We start from the raw sequence: 22,650 nt of genomic DNA, 5'->3' as shown, positions 1-22,650 counted from the left end.
ATCTGATGCACCTGGATTACCTGTTACCCTGGTGCTACCTCTCATTGCCTTTGGAGTCATAGTGGTGTAGAAAGTTGTCACTTCTTTATTCTCTCCTGTCATTGAGGTCACTGTGGTCATTGAGGATCCAGAGAGAGGAAGTCTAAGTCCACCAAGTGGCAGCTCTCCACTGTCCAGGGAACAGGGCAGGAGAAGTGTTTTACTTCTTACCTTACCTGGATGGAGGAAGAGCATTTCTCTGAAGGAGGCATTAGGAATTCCCTGGTGGTCAAAAAAGATGTGGTGCCTGCCTCATTGACTGAGGTCAGCCTGGGAAGGAAGGGCCAAGGGCTGGGAGGTTACCAAGTGGAGTAACCTGGGGGTTGGGGTAGGTGGCCCTGAAGAGGGCAGCTGAACTGTAACCTCTCGCATCATCTGTTTTTAAGTCACTTACCTGACTGCGGCTATGCAGAACCCCCAGAGGATGTTCACCTGTCTCTGTCCACCTGTCACACACACCTGGCAGAGTGCCTTCCACTTCAGAGACAGTAAATAGTTGTTGGCTGAATGAATTTCTTGTCCTAAGCTATCTTCAACAATTTTCTGAGACAGTAAATATTTGTTGAATGAATAATTGACAGTCAAAATATTGATTGGTTATGACTCAGTTTGGCTTATAGCTGATGGTCTATCTCTAAGGTGTACAAACGATAACCAGTCAGGTTCTGAAACTGCATCTCTTTCACAGTGTTTCAGCAAATTTCAGTTTTAATTTAGACTGGATGTAGATTATAGATTTCACTGTCTTCCCGTGAAAAACAGTTCTTCCATCTTAAAGCAGTTTTATAAATTTATTGAACCATGGTGATATTTTTCCACTAATCTCATTTTTTTTAATTAAAAACTTTTTTATTATAAGGTAATACACACTTGTTATAGAAAAATTAAATATATATATAAGGGAAAAGCGGACAATTTAAATTTGATGTGTATTGATGTGTTTATTTGATTGTATTGAGTGAATTCAAAGAACTTTATGATGGAAAATTCCCTAAAGAGCTGGATGTAATCTGTGTTTAAAAATAAAAGTCTTAAAATTGATTCCCCCCCCCCAAGAGCCAAATTCATGAACCATGCTTTGATTCTGATTTATGGTCATCAAAACTAAATTTTAGATTCAGTAGGTATTTCCAATTTGTCATGATGTGAAACTGTGTTATATCCATATGGAAAGTGAAATACGAGTAGAAGGGTTGGTTGACTTAGAAACGTGTAGCCTGCCTAACACTAGCTGCTTCTGTTGCCTGCCTTTGTAGGGGGCTCGGTGTTTCAGTGCACAGCCCCCCGTTATTTCTGGCTTTGCTCTTTCCCCCCCCTCTACCTTCCTTCTCCTGTCAGCTCTCAGCTTTCTTCCTTTCATTTCCCATCTCTCACTTCTCCTCAGACAGCTTCTTTCAGGGGAATCCCTTCCCGCTCATCCCTGAGCCCCCTTTCCTCTGTGGATGGTGAGATCCAGGCCTGCAGGGTGGGACTGTGGAGCTGCCTGGGGCCTCTCTCCCTTCTCCCCAGTTAGCAAAGAACCTAACATTTGCTGAGACACCGAATCCACACTGGACTTGGGGAGCGTGCCACCAGGTGTCCAGTGGGGGGGTTTCTCAGGTAGCATTGAAAGCACCAAAGATGTCTTGGTTATGTGAGATGGGGTCACATTTCTAAAACTTATAACTGCAACCACCCAACAAGGTCAAGTCTGAGGTCTGTAACTGCATCCTGGCAGAAATAAGTGGAGCCATCAGTAGAGTTAGGTGTGCCTGTCCACAGCTGGTTAACCTGACTTCCTTTTAATATATACTTAAGAAGTAAAGCCAGCCCGGCCGGGTGTGGTTCAGCAGTTAAGTGTCGACCTAGGATCCAGGCGATCGGGGTTTGATTCCTGGTCAGGGCACGTGCCCGGGTTGCGGGCTCAATCCCCAGTCTGGGGCATGCAGGAGGCAGCCGATCAGTGACTCTCATCATTGATGTTTCTCTTTCTCTCTCTGAAATGAATAAAGATATATTTTTAAAAAAAGAAAAAGAAGTAAAGCCAGATACAGTCTTAGACATGCTTTAGTTAGAACTTTTTAATCGCATTCTGTTAAGCTTTTTATCAGAACGAACTAGGTACAGTTACACTTTGTTATTCTTGATACCACAGAGCCATTACTGAGTCAATGAACTACTGTATATCGTGTTGAAATTAACAATTGATTATATATTATAGCATGGTATAAATTCTTTAAAATGCAGTGTTTAGGATTCATTTTTATGAACTGAGCCATTTACCTTTAGTATATTTAAATGCCTCGTTGCAGGTGATTATTAAATGTATTCAACTGGGTCTCTGTGACTCAGTCTCGGTAGATGTGAGTGTGAAGAATAAGGATCTGGTGGTGAGGGGTGTGTGTCTCGTTTATGTGTGTTAACCCTTTTCCCCCTTAGAGAATTCTGAATCTTTCTTCAGGTTAAATGTGTTTCTTTTGAGAATTGTTTTGGGCAGTACTTCTTCATATATATGGATGGGCTTATCTTTATTATTTAAAAATGCTTTTTGTTAGATGTTAAAAAACAACTTTAACTCAAATGTATTTTGTTCCTGTACAGACTGTTAGTGTCTCAAGCTCTTTCACCTACTAGATGTTTCTGAATCAGGAATTCACATAATGAATCCTGCTTATTTTGGTTTTCCACAAAGGTTTGTTGTTTGAGCTTAAAATAAGACTGCAGCTGATTCGTGTAACACATATTAACTGTTTATTTAGTTTAAGTACATGTCTGTATCTTTCATTTCTGATCAACCTGGAAAATTTGCATGCTGCAGAGCAGCCATCTTCTGTACTTTATTAAATATCTGTCAATTATAAATATCAAGGTTTTACATTAATGTCAAGATAGTGCATCAAAAATTCATGGAATATGTGACTTTTTCCAAGGGTATTTAATACTTAATGCATTTGTGTCATTTTTCTTTCCAGAGATATTGACAGGTTTTATTAAGTGTTTGTTAGGGAGATTTCATTTTTATCAGGGGACTATAAAGAGAAGCTGCATGCTAAATCAATTTTTTAAAGCCAGAATATTGTTCATTTTTTCATCTTCAAATTCTTGTAATCCATAGGTTTTATGTAAATTTCTTCTTGGTTTATTTTTGTTTTATGTGAGTGATAGTTCAGGATGGAACTTTAATAAGGATCAAATGTGCTGACTGTAGTGGTTTTTAATTTCCTTAAGCATAGCTACCAGCCCTGCAATATGGTAAATTCTTCAAAATGTCATACTTACATATTTAGCAATATTACTTCTTTTTATTGAAGCCAAACAAATGATTTTAGATATTAATCTTCCCCAAACATAGTGATTATTTTGTACTAGGTGCAATATTACTGTGCCTCGTCTGGATCCCTCCTAGAGAAGGGCGTGGGGAGGGCTTCACCGGGCGCCTGGCTGGGCGCAGAAAGCAGGGACCCTCTTTAGGGCTGTAGGGCTGATGATGGCAGCTGTTCATTTCTCCAAGTGCAAATATTTATAATGCTAAGGAAGTGAAATACCAATCACTTAAAAAATCTGCAGAGAATCTGAGGCTTGTTTCTCACCCTGTATGTGAGGGGTGGAGGGGGGCCTGTGGCAAACCCCATGACCTCTCTCTCACTGGAGCTTCTGTGGGCCAGACAGACCCCTCCCCTGGACCCCTCCCTTGTGTGTCACACTGTCCAGCTAACTGGCCACGAAGAGTGTGTTTCTGTTTTAATTTACGTTTTTATTTTTGAAGTATAGGTTGGTAATGTCTTCTGTGGAGGAGGCATGTCATGATAAACAAAACCCTTGCAGGCTTTTGCTCTAGAAAGTGAGGAATATTCTGTTACCCTCTCTTTAACGGATGAGCTTAAAGACTTTCATCTATGAACATTTTAGGAACTTCTCGGTAACTTCAGGTTAAGATTACAGTTTTTACTAGACATTTATATACCTTAACTTGGTCTTCCACCAGGAAACAAAAAAAATCCTCTGTCCAGAGCTTCAACAAGGAGTGTTTAGAATAGACAGTTTCCTTTCTCATTCATTTTTCCAGGATATGCGAAAACATTTCAAAGCGAAATGTTTTTTATATGCAAATCATTTCTATACTTTGAATGCTTCAAGATCCTTGTAACACTATTATATAATAATTTTAAGAGGCAGGGCAGATAGTTTTGGAAACAGATTTGCTGGAGGAAAGCTGGAGCGTAGCCATGCTAGATAAACCCAGTTTTGGTTTAAGAGAAGTTGTTGTGAAGGCCTCGCCCTGGTGTGACTGTCACCTGTCTGCCCTGACACCAGTAGGTGGCGATCGTGCCACAGCAGTGAGAGCCTAGAGCTGGCGGAGTGGAAGTGATTTGCCTTTCTCTTGTCTTTCTCCATCCTGTCACATTTTGCTTCAGTGTAACTGTTAGGTGCCTGCATCTGTGGCAGGATAGCTTTTTAGACCCGAATTACGTGAAGTAGGCACACCCTATTTTTTTAAGCAGATAAGAACAACTATTTGTAACAGATTCTGCAGACATTACATAACCCTACTGCCAAAATAATATTAACCTGAAGAAAGCATTTGTGCATTTTTTCTCGAGTTTTCTTTACAACTTCATCAGAACTGTGAGCATGAACTTATATTTTCCGGTAAGAAATGTATACAAATAGTAGGAAGGGAAATATTTTGGAGAGTGACTGTTTTGCCTTTTTAGTCCTCAAAGAGGTCACTGTCACTTGAACTGTTTCTGTATCATCCGAAGCTATTTAAGATCTTTGAGTGTCAGAAGATTCTTTTTCAAGTCGTTTTCACATCCGAGCATTCCAATTTTGAGAATTCTCATCTTTTCTCCTATTCAGTAAGACAGATTTTTTTTTGGTGGTGGTGGTGGTGGGGGGAGTGAATCAAATTTTGAATACTTATGGGATTTAGCTTTGGAATTTACCAACTTTCAAAATACCATAGTGCATTCCACAGTTTAAATGAATTAAAATATTTTAAAGTAACAAAGGCAACGATGCTGTCCCACCTCCTGGAATTTGGAAGAGGCGGGATGTGCCAGGGATGCGAAGCTTTATTTCATTGTAAGCATAAGAAAATTATAGTGTCAGAATTTCTGAGGGTTTTCTAAAGTATTTTTAATCATCAAATTAGTTTTGGGTAGAGGGACAGTTCTCAGCTGCTGAATTTGTACTTGTATGAGGAAAAACCTGAGCACTTTTGTGGTTAGTTTTATAATTCAGTGGAAAGCATCTGCTGGGCTCTCAAGACATAGCTGAGCATTCTGTTTGTTTGCAAAAAGAGAGGCAGTAAGAAGCTCCAGTCTCCTGGATTCTCTCACCTTAGCTCTGGTTGACCATGGCATTGATCTTTTTTAGTCCCAAAGATAGGCTTTCCTGACATTCTTGTAGCAGCTAGAAGATGCCCAGGGCAGCGTGTTATTTTATGTATTGTCTTAAAAATACCTCCTTTAATTTCATTCTTATTATCCAACACTTAAAAACTACATGAATTTATTTTTATATGTTGACTTTCCTTCCAAAGGGTTAAAACTGGGCTAAGGATTAGAGGGGAGCAGCGGGCACCTGGGAGCTAACACCCAATTGGCAGCCTTTTGTAATATATAATTTGCCTAAAATTGCGCACTGAGCACAAGCTTTTGTTTTCTAATTGATTTACGGTTTGAGCCACTTTTACCTCATCCCCTACTGTCCTGCACACGGTGCCAGCGAGTACATTACAGTGAGCGATGATAAATGACTGTGCACTCGTGATGCTAATGCGTCAGGAGTAAAAACCGCGTGCTACACGGAGCTTCATGCATTAACAGTGGTGCAGACACAGAGCCGCAGAATTTCATTTGTATCTCAGAAATCACCATTTGTTCATTTGATCACTTACTGCAATCTGTCTATCAGACTGTAATTGAAACTGAAGATTAAAATGGTACTGTTACAGCTTTTAATTCCTTAATTGAGACAAAGTTTTTAAGTGCTTGAGAGGTCCAAGGTTGGGGGGGTGTCGTGAAGAGAGAATATGAAATGTTTAAAATTTTCTCATAAGTGTGAAGTTTTAGATATTTTTACCAAATGTTCTTTTGTCCAGAAAAATAAGTAGGAACATTTAAATATGTTGATCTCTCTTTTTAAAAAATCTGTTTGTAAAATTTATTTTATAATTTCACAAAACTGTCTTCCTGGTTTTCTATCCTAGAGCCACATTTACCATGTAGATGATTCATTTGCACATAACACGTTGATTCCCATCCAAATGATTTAAGTCAGAGATAAATGAAAGAACTTTTCATTTATTAGAGTGCTTTAATTGTTTCTTTTATTGATGTAAGGAGAGATTTGAAATCTAGGCATAAGGGCCGCGCAGCCCATCCTGGCAGAAGACACAAAGGAGGTCCGCACGGGTGGACCCCTGCCTCTCGGGCTCCGGGTTGTTGCCGGGGAGGCGGGCCTACCTTTTGTGAAGTCAGTCCACCTTAAATTTTATTTCCGTGCCGTGTCCATGGGTTCTAGTATCGAAAGAGGAAGAAGCAGATTTATGGCGGCTGCTGGGCACAACAAATTAAGTTGACAGTGATGTATGAGAGCATAATAGCATGATGATCCCTCAGCAGCGCGGCTGGACGCCTCCTGCTTCATTTGGCTCTTGTTAGGATCTGTTAGGCAGCTAAATAATGAAATTCTGCTGACTGATTTCTGTTTTCCCTTTTTCTCTTCTCACCTCTGCTTTCTAAAACTTCTAATTCCCAGACCCATCCTCATGCCAACAAACTGCCCTTGAAGGATTCTTTCACTTATGAGGACTACAGGTTGGTGTGCTGGGGTGGGGTGTGTGTGTGTGTGTTGGGGGTGGTTCGTAAATGCATTTGGGATCTTGGAAGTGAGAAATGCTTCAGTAAGGGACCTGTGTGGCCATTTAAAACCTCAGGACAGGGACAGTCTTTCAGAAGTTATAATGGACAGCTGGGATAGGTGTCCGAATTTCAGTGGCCATGTAGAAATTGCCATTCACCTGTAATGGTAGGGGATTAGTTGAGGCAGTCAAGTGATACTGGAGATTAACGTTAGTGTGGGGTAGTCATGAGGATTATTTTTTTTTTAAAAAGACTTTTAGTGTAAAGTGGGACTTCATTTTGAACAAAAGATTTAATTCACTGCACAATATAATAAAGAATAGCCCTCCACATTTTGTGGAGTTCTTAAAGGATTTCTGATCAGAAAGGAGTTAATTGTTTACTTTTCACTAAGGCTTAAAATAGGTGCAGAGTCAGCATGCGGTAAAAGAGGGTGAGATGGCTGGGGGGAGGGGCTTTGGTAGCAGTGAAGAGCAGGAAGGCAGAGAGAGCTCTGTTCCGGGGCCCTCCGTCCAGGTCCCCTCCTTCCAGGCCTCTGACTCCTCCAGAACATTCTCCCTGGGTCGCTCACTCCTGGATTCCCCCTGGCTCCTTTTCCTCCCACCTCCCCCTTCCTCCTCTCAACCCTAGATTTAATTTTAAGTGGTGATGAGGAAGCCCACCAGCCACTTGGGTACTTAGGAAAGGATTTGAAGATAGTGAGCAGTCAGGCAAATCTCAGCTCTGGTCACTTTATGACTGCAGTGGGCTGGGAAGCGCTCTAACCTAACGCCCCTCCTTTCTGGTTGTTACAGGTGGGCAGTCTCTTCGGTGATGACACGGCAAAACCAGATTCCCACGGAGGACGGCTCCCGGGTGACCCTGGCGCTGATTCCTCTGTGGGACATGTGCAATCACACCAGCGGCCTGGTAATGACCTCCTCTGCCTTGTCTTAATTGGGAAGCGGTTGTGGTTAAACTTGAAAGTGGACATTCCACCTACAGACCATTTCTCCCTACTGCCGCCTCCAAAGGGAGCAAACAGCGCTCCCACCGCCCACAGACAGAGGCTGGCATTTTCTCTCCTCGCGGTTACTTAATCCTGAAAACTGGGAACTTGAGTCTTACATCACTTTTGAAAACCACAGTTTGCGAAGCTGTAATTCCAGCTTAAACATTCATTTTCTTACCTTATTGAACCACAGACTAAACCAGGTTTCTTTCTTCTTACTCTTTAAAATACCGATCTGTTGAAAAACCCTTTCTTTCTTGTTTTTCTCTTATGCTCCTTGTTTCCCCCTTTGCTGACTGTACCCCAGTTACTTACGGCTCTGTGGTTCCTTCCCGCCCCTCCCCTCCCCTCCCACGCTGACATGTCCTTGGCCCCGTTTATTACCCTGCTTTTGTTTGGGAGCCTGTCCTGGGTTCCTGGTGCTGGGGTTGGAGGGTGCACGTGCACTGGGCGTTGCCTGGACTGCAGGACTCCGTTGGCATCACAGGCTGGGAAACACTGGGTAGGAGACGTGAAGGAAAAGGGGAGATTTTCTGATGATTGTTAATTATGGTGCACAAAAGGAGGAAGCTGCTCTCCGCTCCTCGGCATTCTTTGGATTCCAAGTAACAGCGAGGTTGACGGCTCTCTGTACTGAGACGGTTGTCTCAGAAAGATTTCCCGATACTAGTTAATACATCGAAATATGATCAATTTCAGAATATTTTGAATTTTTAAGCATTGTGCTCGTATACTGGTTTGGTTAGGTTTTTGTTCATCTTTTTTCAGTGTCATCTTTCTTTGTTGTTATTAGCAGTGTTTTAAGTAGACCTGATAAACGCTGTGAATGAGTATTTCACACCCAGTTCCACGAAATGGTCAACACACGTGTCATGTGTGCCCAGCACTGAAGATCTCGAACCCTCCTGCTGACCTGGGAGGTTCCAGCCACAGGCATGCGCCAGAACTGTAGAGAAGGCGCGAGCAGTAATACTTCTATTACTGTCTTAATTTAGATACGCTTAATCTAATTAGCCATTTTAAGGAATAGTAGCCTATTTTATCATTTATTTTCATTTGTGAATAAAATTTTACATTCCTTTTTTTTTTTTTCCCCCTTCAGAGCCGTTTTAACCTGATCATAAGAGTGAAGTTCTAAAATTTTTCAAACAGCTTTTAATATTTTATTATAGTATTTTTCTTTTTTCCTTTTTTTTGGGGAGGGGGATTAGATCATTGGTTCCCAAACTTGATTGGTCATTACCGTTTATTTTTTTATATCTAAAATTTTTAAAGTATATACTTTATTGTAAACACACAATACCAGTTAAACCGTCCACAAGCTTGTGTGGTGAGTGTGGTGTTCCTGCCCAGCAGCCCCGCCCAGCTGCAGGGCCTCTGCCCCACCCTCCTAGGTCACTGGGGAGGGCTTCCCAAGCATCTCTCCCAACCTCTCTGTGCCTGTGAACCCTCACACCTCCCATACACACCGGGTTTGTGTTGCTGTCATGTAAATGGGATTAAACTATTCACTTTTTCTCCAGAAGTAAAGAAAAAAGTTAGTTTATCTGGAAACAAAAATCGTGAATTGATGACAGCTACTCATGCCGTATTTTTTTAAATACTTTTCATACCTTCCTTAACTTCCCATAGTCCTGGCAGCAACACTGCTCGCCTTCAGAAGCTTGCCCACGATGTTAGTACTTTCCTACAATGATAATTTCCCTGCAGTTAACCTGACACCTTTGTGGAGCTGTTCCCATTGTAATGGTAGGACCTCGAGGGAAATTTCATCTGGTAGAATTTAAGAATCGATTTTAACACTGCAGAATTGTGTCTGATACGTATTAGCAGTTAATCTTTCTTTAAAAGCAAGGTGCTGGGAGTTCAGGCTGGTTTTTCAGACAGGACAGTAGGCTTTCTTCCTTGTATGTGGATCCTGGCAATTGGTGTCTGTCTGTTCTGTCACTGAGGGAGTAGACAGAAATTTGTAACCCAGCAACACTGTGTGCCTCCAACAACGTCCCCAAGCCTGCTCATGGGAGCAGTGCAAAGACCAAGGCTGTGCCAGGAAGGAGCACGGGAAGCAGAGGAGATGGAGGCTGGATGATGCCTCAGCCAGAGGCCCTGGCGAGCGTGAGCTGATTCTGGCCACTCGCAGAAACAAAAAAGTTCGTGAGACTGGGTATCAAGCTGTAAGAAATAATGTCTTTAAGTTCTGCACGACTTGTTGAGAATTCACATAAGCAGCAGGTTTCCTGTCTGGAGTTGTTGAATTTACAGAGAAGTACACTCCTGCACGGTGTGTAGGCCACTGTGTTAGCTCCTGTAGGTACAGCATTGGGATGCTCAGCGCTGGTGTTTGTGTGACTGTAGGCAGGATGCAGGAATCTTGGAAATTCATTCAGAATCGAGGGAGGCTTTTTTCTCGAGTCTTTCTGTTTGAGTATTGAAAGTCTAAAACATTTAGATCCACATGAGTCTTCCAGGCTCACAGTAAAAGCCCAGGTTTTTCCAGTAGCAGATAAGACAGCCCCGTTCATCCTGTCCCTGCTACACCCCAAAACACCCGGGCCAGTCCCTTGTGGTTCCTTAGACACCAGCACATGCCCACCTTGGGCCCTTTGCACCTGCTGTTCCTTTGACTGAACCACTGTCCCCAGGGTATCTGCAGAATTCCTCATAGCCCTCCCCAGGTGAGGCCATCCTGAGCACTCTGCACAAAATCACCTCCCCTCCCCTTCCATAGGTCTCCCTTCCTGTCCTGATGTCTACTTCCTGTATTTCTTCTGCCTGTTCATTTTTATGTGGTATTGGCCTTGCCCACTTCCTTGGCCCCTTCCCCTGTCCCTCCTGCTTCCTGTCTGTTCACTCCCTGTGACATCCCTGAGTTCCAGATATTCAGGGCTGGAGTTGGTGGGCAGTTCCTATTCCAAACCTTATTACCAAGGTCATGTTTAGGGTCAGGAACGTGATTCTGATGTTGGGCAGGAGCTTCATGGAGCTCTTTTGCCAGCATGCCTGGCCTCATTTATTTCTCATGGCCTTCCCATTTCTGATTGGCCTTGTGGAGTATGAAGGGTTTCTAGATATGTGGTTCAATAACCATTGCTTCTGGGATGTTGGGTTTAAAAATTAGTGCCACATAGCCTTTGATCCCAGAATTCTGTTCCCAGACTCAAAGTATTTATATTTTGGACCCAAAGTGTTGGTACCTTTATTAGCAAGTAGCACTTGTTGGTCTTGAATTTTAATTCTCTAGGGCAAAGTAAGGAGGTCAAAAGTAATTAGCCTTTACAGACAGTCCAAGAGATTGGGGTGGGGGATGGGCAGACTCCTAAGAAGGCCCTGTTCTCTCTCCTAGGGTTTGTGCATCAAGGGAGTATTCTAAAGGCAATGTCAGGTATTAGGTACAGCGTGCTGAGGTCCCAGACACAGGTGAGGGGAGCTCCACTCTGCCTGGTGGGGTAGGCACACAGGTAAATCACCTGTTGTGGGTGGCAGAGACGTGAGCATGGGCTCTGGGCATGCAGGCTTGAATGGGTCTCCGGAGGAACAGGAGCAGAGGGTAGTTCCTGGCATGAGGGAGATATAGAACGGTGGCCAGTGTGGCAGGCCAGTGGCATGTAGGAGGCTGAAGGGAGGCCTGGGCCTCCTCGAAAACTGGCCTGGGAGTTCGGATGTTTTCTGCAGGCAGAGTGGGTGGGGCAGTGAAAGGCTTTAGAGTGGAGGGCGACACCATGATGTCGCTCAGGCTGCAGGACAGGCCTGGAATTGGAGGCCACTTGGAAGGTTTTGCAAATGATAAAGCGAGAAAGACCCAGGCCCTTGTCTTGCAGGGACTGACCTGGGAGGAAACACTCCAAGGATAATTTAGAAAACAAAACACCCACTGAGGTGAAAGGAGTTCTTTGTGACTTGAGTGCCCAGACCTCAATGTTGCCTGGCTCCCATCAGGGCAGGAGAGATTAGGGGAGATGCGGGTTTTCTTTTCTTTGTTTTTTAAATATATCTTTATTGATTTCAGAGAGAGGAAGGGAGAGGAGAAAAGAGAAACATCAATGATGAGAGAGTCATTGATCGGCTGCCTCCTGCACGCCCCCAACTGGGGTTCAAGCCCGCAACCCAGGCATGTGCCCTGACTGGGAATCAAACCACAATCTCCTGGATCCTAGGTTGATGCTCAACTGTTGAGCCACGCCTGGCCAGGCGAGATGCGGGTTTTCTGTGTTTATTTGTAATAGGCTCAGAAACTCTCACAATGTAGCTCTGAGAGAGAGAAAGTGAACAGAATACAAGTAAGTTATTTCTCCTGTGCTCATATGAAAGTTTTAATTTCTCTAATTTCAAAGTAAAATGCACCTAACTTAGAAATAGAGCTTTTCTTTTCCCCTGATTCTTTCCCTATGGAAAACTCGCTTCTGTTTGTTTCCTAAAGGGCAAACATGAGATGGAGAAAGCATTTGCAAGTCAATAGAGTCTTCTTGAGGTTCTCAATCCACAGCATATTCCCCCCACACAGGGCTCTCAAAGGCACTCACTTTGTAATAAACAGTTTATGTTTGGTTGAGACCAGCAAGTGGAAATCTATACAATATATTTTCCTCAGAGTACATCCTTCAGGTACAGAATCTTCCATGAGAATTTCTGGTGTAAATAGTGTTAATTAAACAAGCAGTTCTTTGCTCAGTTTTATAAAGCCCACACGTCTGTGGGTAGCTTTTATCTTCTAATTGCCCCAAAAAGACCCTCCTGAGCGAGAGACCCTTGTTGTTCCCCCCAGATCACCACTGGGTACAACCTGGAGGACGACCGCTGTGAGTGCGTGGCGCTGCAGGACTTCCGGGCTGGAGAGCAGGTAGGTCCACGGGAGCTGACAGGTGTGGACGGCCAGTGGGTGTGGACTGCATGCGGGGCCAGGCAGGAAAGCTGGGGACTTGTGTTTTGGATCGTATGGGGAACAATCTTGACGTAAAGCTTGTAAACACACTGTGCTTTGCGTCGGACCTTTGCATCCACAAAGAAAAAAAGATTTCAATGCCATTATTTGCCAAGTTGACCTAATATTAGTGAAGTTTTCAACTGAAAATCAGCTTTGTGTTACGGCAGTAGGACAGATTCTTCAGTTTTATAAACTGTAGGGTTGTTACTTCTTTTTCTGTTGACTAGAACCTCTGAAAGGAGGCTCCTTAAGTGGCAAAAACATCAAGGAGTCAGAAACCACAAGATCTACCTTCCTGTACTTTCACTTTAGTCTTAGAATTTTTATCTAATAATGTGGGTAGGGGCAGGATTGAGCCTTTCAGTAAGTTTGAAAATATGCTCCTGTAAATACCTTCATTCTATCAGTCTTACGACCAAGCGGATAGTATAAAAAAAACCTGGAACTGATATAGACCATTGACGTTCCAGTTGAACAGAATGAAGACTGTTAGACTATCAGAGTACTGGCCCGCTCTCTGCAGAAAACTGCGTAGACCCCCCTGCTAGGCCAGAGTTGCCATAGGATCTGGAAATGAGTTTCTGACAGACGTCACTTTAAACTCGCTCCAGAAGAAAGAGACTTGTATTGAAAGGGAGGAGGAACGTGGTGTGTTGTGGTGCGTAGTGGAGGGCGGCAGAAGGTAGTCGTCTTCCCTCCCCCAGAGGGACAGGACTGTGAGCGAGGCCTGTGGGTGGCGGAGGTGACGCTCCTCCTCTCCCCTCTGACAGTTCAGGAACTTGGGGAGACTGCATGTCTTGCTGAAACCACCCTAGTGCATGTGGTGTACAGGACAGGAGCAGAATCGCTGTAGGGCACCTTGTTGCCTTAGTGTAAAGTGTTAAGTTACTAGAACTGACCCTTTCCTCTGCTCTGTGTTAAGAATGGATGTTAAGTTTCTTTTATGTCCCTTTATTTTTTCTTTACTGCATCTCAGATTTACATATTTTATGGCACTCGGTCAAATGCAGAGTTTGTGATCCACAGTGGTTTTTTCTTTGACAATAATTCACACGACAGAGTGAAAATAAAGCTTGGAGTGAGTAAAAGCGACAGGCTCTACGCGATGAAGGCCGAGGTCTTGGCTCGTGCTGGCATCCCCACGTATGTAGCAACCTGGTCAGCTCCTTCCTGTGCTGCTTGAAATGTTTCCCGTTGCGTAATGTTTAATTGGTGTGTTAGCAGAACTTCTCTACAGTAGTTTGTCTTAATCCCCTTATCCCTGTTACACAGCAAGTTTAACCATGGAGAAGCCTGGTGGTTCACCAGCATCTCAGATAAACGTAATTGTGTCACTGGAAGCGCTCACAGCAGTTCCAGAGGAGGTGGCCCGAAATCCTCATTACATTAAATAACTACTTTGGTATCATTAATGTCTCTCACCTTGAAAAGGTTAATGACCTGTATCAGCTTGTTTCATTTAATTCTTTGCCACCATTAGTTTCTATAATGAAGTTGTGATCCTCAGTGATTTCAAGAATTTCTGGTTAAATTCTTTAAGATTTTAGTGCATTTGAAGTGCAAAATGATAGAGAAGACAAGAATTATGATTTATTAGTTCTCCGGGGAATGGAGGAACCATTCTTAATGAAAACGGATTATCCAGGCCTTTTTTTATTGAACTTGTCAATATTTGATTAATGATTAAAATGTGAACTCAACATAAATTATGGCTAACATTTTTTAAGAACCCACGGGTATGCTTAATTCTTTTGGTGTGTTGTATGCAGCCTGAGGTTAGGCTGTTAGACTGTGAGAGCTGCCAGCAGAGATGGTCGTGGCCGTGCTCGTCAGTCAGCCGGGCCTCCTGCCCGTGCCGGGTGCTTTCATAGTTGAGATGAGGGGCTGGACTCCTGCTGCCGCTCTGTACTCCTTGGGGACAGCCACACAGAGTGCACTTTAAGGGGTTCCCTAGGAGCACATTGGTGACTGCAGCAGGGTGATTGATCTTCCTGTCTTGCCAGTTCCAGCGTGTTCGCCTTGCACTTTACGGAGCCACCCATCTCTGCCCAGCTGCTGGCCTTCCTCCGAGTATTCTGCATGACCGAAGGTAAATCAGTGCAGGGAGAAAACGTTCATTTAAAAAAAATTCATGAAAATATAAAGCATTGGGGTTCAGATTATAGGTAAAATTGCTGAAAACTAAAGTACCTTTTATCAGGAGGGTAAGATAGCAATAATAGAGAAAGAAGTTCTGTTTTACTCTGGAAATGTTTTATTAAGTGCTGTCAATATTCATTTGTCGTAAACAATTTCTACTGCTTGGGAGAAAACACCTTGATTGTCTGACTGTATCGAGCTTCACATTTAAAGATGGGAGTTGTCGATGTGCTTCTTACCCAAGACTGACAGAGCCCAGTTTCCCTCTGTACCGATCTCCGATGCACGCAGAGCAGTTAATGATTAGTCAACGCTGAAGTCATGTGTTCAGCAGTGGCCTACCTGGGCGACTGGGCTTCGTTTGCTAACCAGCTCTGTATGTGAGTCTGAAATCCCCAGCAGGTCTTTCAATGCTGGGCGTCCAGTTAGAGTAAATAACTGCAAACCATCTGCTTCAGTTACAAAATGTTCCTGCCTCTGCCTGTCTTTCTAGGCATAGAAAGAGTTAAATATATGTATTGAGTATCTATTTTATGCTTGCTTAGACAACTCATTTGGGGTTTCTTACTGAGATTAGACCCATTGTGTTTTTTTCATTTTTCATCTGAAACTGCTGCACATACCTGGGTGCTGAGGCTTTGTTTTTAGTTGCGTGTGTATGCTGATGTTGTCAACTCCCTAAACCCCATCTGTGTGGAACAGAGTGGGTAGGAGGGAGCGAGCAAGAGGGAGGGAGGAAGGGAGGGAGAGAGTGTGAGCAAGCGAGCAAGCGGCCGCCTAATTGAACAGACAAGTGAGTGTTTTGCACACAGCTGCCTGGGCATGAGGGAAGGGCATTGGGCTGTGGCAATAAACCATGGGCCATGGAGGGGACTTTGCTAGGCTTGGCCATCCCCAGCTCCCTGACTTCATATCTGGATCCAGGAGAAGTGCTGCCTAGGTCTGGGGCCTTCACAAGGATGGAGGTAGAGGACACTTAGTCCCACAACACAGACCACTTAGACACCAACTGCAGAACCCGCCGAGGCACCAGGTGGCACTTGTCCCTCACGAGCTGTGGGACAGCCACGGTGCTGTGACCTCACCATCACTCAACTGAGAGCTTTGGTAACTTCATACTTTGGTAGGAGTTCATCAGTTCAGTTTAATGAATGGAGTTAAGAGTTGATTGGGCTTCTCTTGCATGAAGTATAGGGGTATAGAGTTGAGTGTCCCAATTTACATGCTGAAGGAATTTATAATGAAGAGGTGACGGTCATGATAACCATGTTGTATGAGTGCCCACTGTGTGCCCTGCACAATGCTAAGTGTGCCACACACTTTATATTAATCGCCATCACCTGGAGAGAGAAGGCTTCCCACGGGACTGATGTAGAAATGCCAGTCCCTCACCAAGAATGAGGGACTTGGCCACTCTTGCCAGCAGATGATGGCTCTGACTTGGAACGCAGCTCTGCTAATCCCAGAGCCCGCCCCCAGGCATCCCATGTGGCTGCTGCTGGTTTGCAAATGACATCATTCACAGAAGTGATCATAGTTCCCCAGGGTCCGGAGGAACCAGACTGAGGAGCGAGGGTGCCAGCCACCTCAGGTGACCATATGCTCAATCCCACAGTTTCCGGGTGAAGCTGAGGAGCCCCCGTGAGGACAGCGTGGCTCCAGGGCCTGTTACCAGAGGAAAGGCGGGGAAGGCAACCACCACAGGAGCCTTGGGTTACTTCCTAAGTGTTCCCAACTGGGCTCCTGGTGACATTGTCTCTGCAGTGATGTGGAATGAGTCCAGCTTCACTGCTAGAAAGGGTCAGGGAGAGCTGTGCTCCTGCCCGCAGCTTGCCAGTGCGGAGGCATAAAACGGGCAGGTCAAGGAAGAAAACGAAAACAGTAACCTCAGTATCGGGGCTGCAGAAACAGTTTCCACCCCTAAGGGAGCATCTTAAACTTTTCATCACTTTATACAAAGAACGTAAACTGAAAAATCCTGAGTCTTATGATCTGTACTAACAAAGGCAACTTAATGAATTTTATTTTTGAACATTAGATTAACTTCTATTTTGTTTAAAAAGAAGAACTATTTGAATCGTTTCAGATTCGCTGTTGATTTTTTTCATTTCTCTTTAGTCATAGACAGTTTGTCATGTCAAGACAATTGATGTGTCCTTGGAGTTACGCTAATTCTGATAAAAGTTTGGTTTGCTGGCAGCAGAAGTTCTTGTATTTGAATTGTAAACAGTGACAGCTGTGGGGCATTTTGCTCTGAAAGAGACACTGTCATAATTGCATGAGAAGCGGTGGATTTCTGCTGCATGAATAGGACAGCATGTCTTGGTCTTTTGGAGGTAATGTGCCAAGAGATTACGCTGCTCTGAGCAGTTGCTAAACCCTTTCCTCCTCTTAAGTACAGTCGAAGGTAATTGAGGTGTTCACTTGTGCTTATTTGAAACTGCTATTTAAATTACCAACAAGTGAGGGACAGTGCACGTTTCTCATTAACTAGGTTTTTCTAGTCCATTTTCTTGTTTTCCTCAGTCTGTGGCGTGCTTGTAAGATGGGATAAATAGCCTGGTCAGGTCAGCTACTGGAGTGGCCCCGATCAGACTTAAAGTAGAAGGTACGCTGCAGTGATCTGCTGTTTGTGTTCATTCATTACATTGCTCACCTAAATGTCTTTTTGACCCGGTTGGTGTGATGGAGCTCATGGCCTGTAGGAAGGGTGTTGTCAAAATGCCACTATAGGTTGTCTTTAAAAAGTATCCCGTGAAACTGTCTGAAGGCTCTCAGTGTCCCTCAGAAACACCATGGAAATGGAGGCTTCCTCTGGATTCCAGCTCAGGAAGCCCTCACCTGTTTTCCTGCCCCAAGCGACACACAGCTCCCACTCACTCTGGAGTCTGGAAATGGCCTGGCTCATGAGCTGCAGGGAGTGGCATTGGCATTGTTGGAGAGCGGTTTTGTAAGGTGGATTGCTTAAGATGAGGAGTGCTGTTTCCCTAACAGATGGCTGTTTGTGCTTCTTGTAGAAGAACTAAAGGAGCACTTGCTAGGCGACAATGCCATCGACAGAATCTTCACCCTGGGCAACTCCGAGTATCCTGTGAGCTGGGACAACGAGGTCAAACTCTGGACGTTCCTTGAAGATCGAGCCTCCCTTCTTCTAAAAACATATAAGACAACCAGTGAGGTAACTTGACTGAATGAGGATTTGAGCTTTGTTGTGTCTTAAAAGATGCTTAATAAGAGAGTCCTTCCTACGTGTAAATTACTATAGCTCCTTTTCCTATTAAACACATTTATGCTTACCAAAGGGTCATGTGGCAGAATTGCCTACTAAGTGTTAGCATGATTGGATACTTCTCTGTAACTTGTAATGCGCACAGTATGACAGATAGAAGCTCTCATCGGTGCTTTCAAAGCCGGCCATCGAGCCACTAACTCCAAGTGCTTCTCATTCATTCATTCTTCTGTTCATCCAGTCAAGGGCCGAGCCCTGGGCCCATTAGTGCATAGGATCGGACAGAGCAGTTTAAACGAAAGTGAGGTTCTCTGTTGGATGTGTTAAGGCACCACTCGAGTGAAGCTCCTCTTTTCTGTTTTATGATTGTTTTGTCGAGGCACGGTTTACACACAGTACAGTTCACCCTGCTGAAGTGCACATTATGGTGTGAGTATATAGTCGTGCAGCTACCTCCATAGTCAAGTTCTAGCACCCCGTGTCACCCCCAAGATGCCCCTCCTGCCCCCCACCCCCAGTAGCAGCTGATCTGCCTTCTGTCTCTGTAGTTTTGCCAAGTTAAACTTCTTGTGATTAATTTTGATCTTTTTCATTTCCTAGGAAGACAAGTCCTTCTTGAAAAACCGAGACCTTTCTGTTCGTGCGAGAATGGCCATCAAGCTGCGCTTGGGTGAGAAAGAGATTTTGGAAAAAGCAGTGAAGAGTGCAGCTGCAAACCGGGAGTATTACCGCAAGCAAATGGAGGAGGGAGCTCCGCTGCCCAAGTATGAGGAGAGTAACCCCGGGCTGCTGGAGGGCGGCGGGGCAGACTCGAGGCTGCCCCTGGTCCTGCGGAGCCTGGAGGAGGAGGCGGGCGCACAGGAGGCGCTCACGCTCTCGGAGGTCGTCAGCCGTGCCAAGGCTGCGGAGAACGGGCTCATCAATGGCCAGAACTCTATCCCCAACGGGACCAGGTTAGAAAAGGAGAGTTTAGATCAAGAGGAAAGGAAAAGAGCGACTGAAGACGCCAAAGAACCTTCTTCAGAGAGCACCAAGGGAGTTACAGAGCCGCTCTGAGGGCTGTCTGCCCGGGAATCCAGTTCAGCAAGTTTGTGAACAGTCCACTTACATTGCCATCGCCGTGGCTCCTTGTTTCAATTTTTGTTGTTTTGTGGTTTTTTTCTGCAGAGAGGAAAGTGTTTTGCTGCTTTATATAAAAATAATTTTTTTAAGTTATTTAAAAAATCTGCTTCCCTTTTTCATTAAGATTGCCATCTTGCTTTTAGGCAGAACAAACAAGTTATCAAACCATGACAGCAGAGGGGAGAGAGGTGCCCGGAAGATGCTACAGACCCGTTGTGGGCAGAGTGCGTTCTTCCTGGGCAAGAATGTGCTCCTCTCAGCTGTGCTTTTGTGGGCCTGTCATCGTGACAACAGAGTGAGGCCTGCTCTGCCTCCTGCCAGCAAGGATGTGCGGTGGGCTGGAGTTCTGGGCGGGAGGGGGGTGCGCAGTCATAGCCGAGAACAGGCTTGAGGTTTGGAAACTTGTCTGCACAAAATCTCCTCCCCCCCCCCCCAAATGTAACACTCCAGTACTATAAGAAAAGGTAAGGTGGCAGCCTTATTTTTAATAGTTTTAAATGTTGATGATAATCCTAATTATATAAATACACACGCACACACCTAGTGATTTCTAAAAATTTTTTCCTTTTTGTGTTTTGTTTTACTGTATTAAGAACATGTCCTTTCTCCTTGAATCAAAGTAGGACACGCATCTTCCTAGTTCTGAATGTTGGCTGAGTTGACAGGGCTGCGTTTGGTCCCGGTGTTGGTAGCGGGAGTTTGCCGGCACAGTGGCCGCAGCTTCCCGCGGCCCGGTTCAGAGTGAGGCGGCTCCCTGGCTCTTCTGGTTTTCACAACAGGCTAGAAATTTTCAAAGCTACACTTTTGAGTAAAAAGCCTTATTAAAAGGAAACCGTGATTAATACATTTGTCTATTCCTTTTCTTTGGAGTGGGACAGGCTCTTTGAATCAAGCTCTTATGCAAACCACTTCCAACCCACCAGGCAGGATTTTAGCCTGAGCTGTGCTGCGAGCCTGTGCCGTGCTGGCCCTGGGGATTCTGAGATGACAGAGGCTCGCTCAGCCCCTCACCGGCTGCTAGACGTGGCCCTGGAGGGGCAGGGCCTGGTGGCAGCAGGAACACAAGAAGAGAAGCGCTGAAGTTTTAGGGGAAGTAGAGGCTTTGGATGGTGTCCTGGTGGGGGATGAGGGCATCCATCCCCAGAAAGCCACCAGGATTGCTGGCCTTAACTATAAATTTTCACATCGACTCTGATGTTCTGTTCAGCACAGTGCTTCACTTGAAAATGCTGTCGGTTACTTATGCAGCCCTCTTGGTGAACATCGCCGCTTACAGGTGGTCTCAGGATGGGTTCAGCATTTCTCCATATACATTGTTTCATACTCCACTGTGGACCGGCCTTATAGAGCTCTGCAGGTCGAGTCACCTGCTGCATCAGACATGAGTGGCAGGTTTCATCCCTGTGAGGTTGCAGCTCTGTCCGTGTGATGCCTGTCGCTTTCCTACCTTGTTGGTGTGCAGGCAGTTTGAACTTACCCGTGAGAGGACACCTATGGCTGCCAACTCCCCTCTCAGCCTTTGTCCAAGGTCCTGTACCAAAAATGGGAAATAGTCTTGATTTACATACTAACTTCCAGAAGGCAACTGTGGGCCTTAGGGAGTCTTCTGCTCTGGCAGAAAAGCCCAGCGACCAGAACTTCCATGATTAGTCAGTCTGTAGATATATTTGCTCATTGGAGTAAAAGTTTCAAGTCTAATGTTAAATATTTCCTTTGAAAAAATATACACAGTTCAGATATAAAACAGCATCTCAGGATGGGGTAGTTTTGAAAATATTCTCTGGAGAAGATTGGAGTTTGGATGGAACTGAAAGAACCCTGGGTGGAGTTGGGTGAAGCTCCAGTCCTCACAGCACTGCCAGTCCAGGTGTTGGTCCAATTGTTGCCACGCCCATCTTGGGCCTCTGTTTCTGCATTTACTTATAAAGTTGAAAGAATGTGCTAAAGTATCAAAGCCCCTGCTTAAAAATTTGGAGACTTTTGTTCATGAATTCCTCGTCAACAGGGTCTATTAAGGTTATTGGATCAAAGAGTGATTCTGTGTTAGGCTCCCAGCGGGGGAGAGTCCCTGTGTTTGTGACATGAAACAGTGTTCGTGAGAACAGAACTCCTTGATGTCGGGAGACGGTATCTGCTGAGTGACACTGTTTCCTGAGTGGGCAGAAGAGCCCTACAGTGATTGCTTAGGGCTGGCAATACCACAGCACCCCCGTCGCCCCTTCTGCCCTGTGTGGCTCTGCAGGTGGAGGCTGCTGCCCAGACACGTGGAGCCACCGCCAAGCATTTGAAAGTGGAGGAGAAGTGATTGAATTGGCTTTGAAGAGCCCTCATTGCCATCTGTCAGGAAAAGAGACCATTCTCTCAAACCGTTTTAAAGTTTACTTTCTCTCCTTAATGCTTTTGGATGCGAGGCTGTTCAGACTGGTCATTGGAAAAGCGCCAGCTCTGCTCTGTTTCGTTAGCTCTGTGTGTTATTTGTGTAAACAGTTCTCAATTAGATTTCACCAGCCTCGAGACACCACTCCGCTTTTCCACGCAGGCTGGCAGATGATGGGCGATTCCCCCATAGTTTCCAGGACAGCTCACTAGAAGATGTATCTGTCTTATTTATTTTTGAGAGATGGGGTGAGACACTGAAAATATTCTCAGGTTCCCAGTACACGTGGTTATGCTAAATTAAACCTTCAGTTAACAGTAAGGGAACTAATATTCTCTAAATCATCACTATATTTTTTGGTGGTTCATATGTACATATTAGAGTGAAAGATTAAAAAAAGAAAGAAAAACCAATCCAGAGAAAGTACCTGTGACTTGAGGTCAGGACCAGAACAGCACTGACTATAAAAAAGAAAGTCGGGGCACGTGGTGGTGGTTTGGGGGGTGAGTTTCAGAGAGCCCAGAACTTAATGCTAACTGTAACCATGGTTACGTGAGACACTTTGTGTGGTGTTTTGTGCTGTGTTCATATTATTATTGATCTAGCAAAATGGATATGTTTAATGGGGTATAGCCGATAACCTGACCCAAGGATTTGGCTCACTTTTATTTAAATGTCAGTTTCAGGCAGGTATAGAATGGAATCCAATAACCCCATTAAGGGTCACCCTACTATTTTAATCAGCAGCACCTCATCTAATATATTCCTAAAATTCCGTGTGTAAATTGAATTTGCGGAACTAGAATTGTATTTAAATGCGCTGGTGAATTTGTTATGTAAATGATACTGCAGTGCTGGTCCTGGGTGTGCCTGGGCCAGAGGGAGGAAGCCTCAGCAGGGGCCAGAGTCCTGTCGCCCTGTATTTGAAGAACTGTCGGAGAAGGAGGGATGGGACCTCTTCAGGGTATCGGAGGGCAGATCCCA

At 44.6% G+C, this 22,650-nt stretch overlaps 1 protein-coding gene across 2 annotated transcripts in view; it reads left to right on the top strand.

The window, feature by feature from the left end:
- Positions 1-20,134, top strand: part of SETD3 (SET domain containing 3, actin N3(tau)-histidine methyltransferase) — a 59,374-nt gene extending 39,240 nt beyond the window's left edge. For both annotated transcript variants that reach the window (XM_081142260.1, XM_081142259.1), the window contains 7 exons: positions 6,784-6,842; positions 7,682-7,796; positions 12,641-12,715; positions 13,776-13,942; positions 14,803-14,888; positions 17,956-18,116; positions 18,768-20,134. In XM_081142260.1, the coding sequence (XP_080998386.1) occupies positions 6,784-6,842; positions 7,682-7,796; positions 12,641-12,715; positions 13,776-13,942; positions 14,803-14,888; positions 17,956-18,116; positions 18,768-19,223 (1,119 nt within the window). In that variant the 3' untranslated portion in view covers positions 19,224-20,134. The remainder of the gene's footprint in view (positions 1-6,783; positions 6,843-7,681; positions 7,797-12,640; positions 12,716-13,775; positions 13,943-14,802; positions 14,889-17,955; positions 18,117-18,767) is intronic.
- The last annotated feature ends 2,516 nt before the right edge of the window (positions 20,135-22,650 follow it).

The sequence above is a fragment of the Miniopterus schreibersii genome (assembly GCF_964146895.1).
Source record: "Miniopterus schreibersii genome assembly, chromosome: 1".
In the NCBI taxonomy this organism is placed as follows: Eukaryota; Metazoa; Chordata; class Mammalia; order Chiroptera; family Miniopteridae; genus Miniopterus; species Miniopterus schreibersii.
This window is presented reverse-complemented; position numbering and strand designations above follow the sequence as displayed.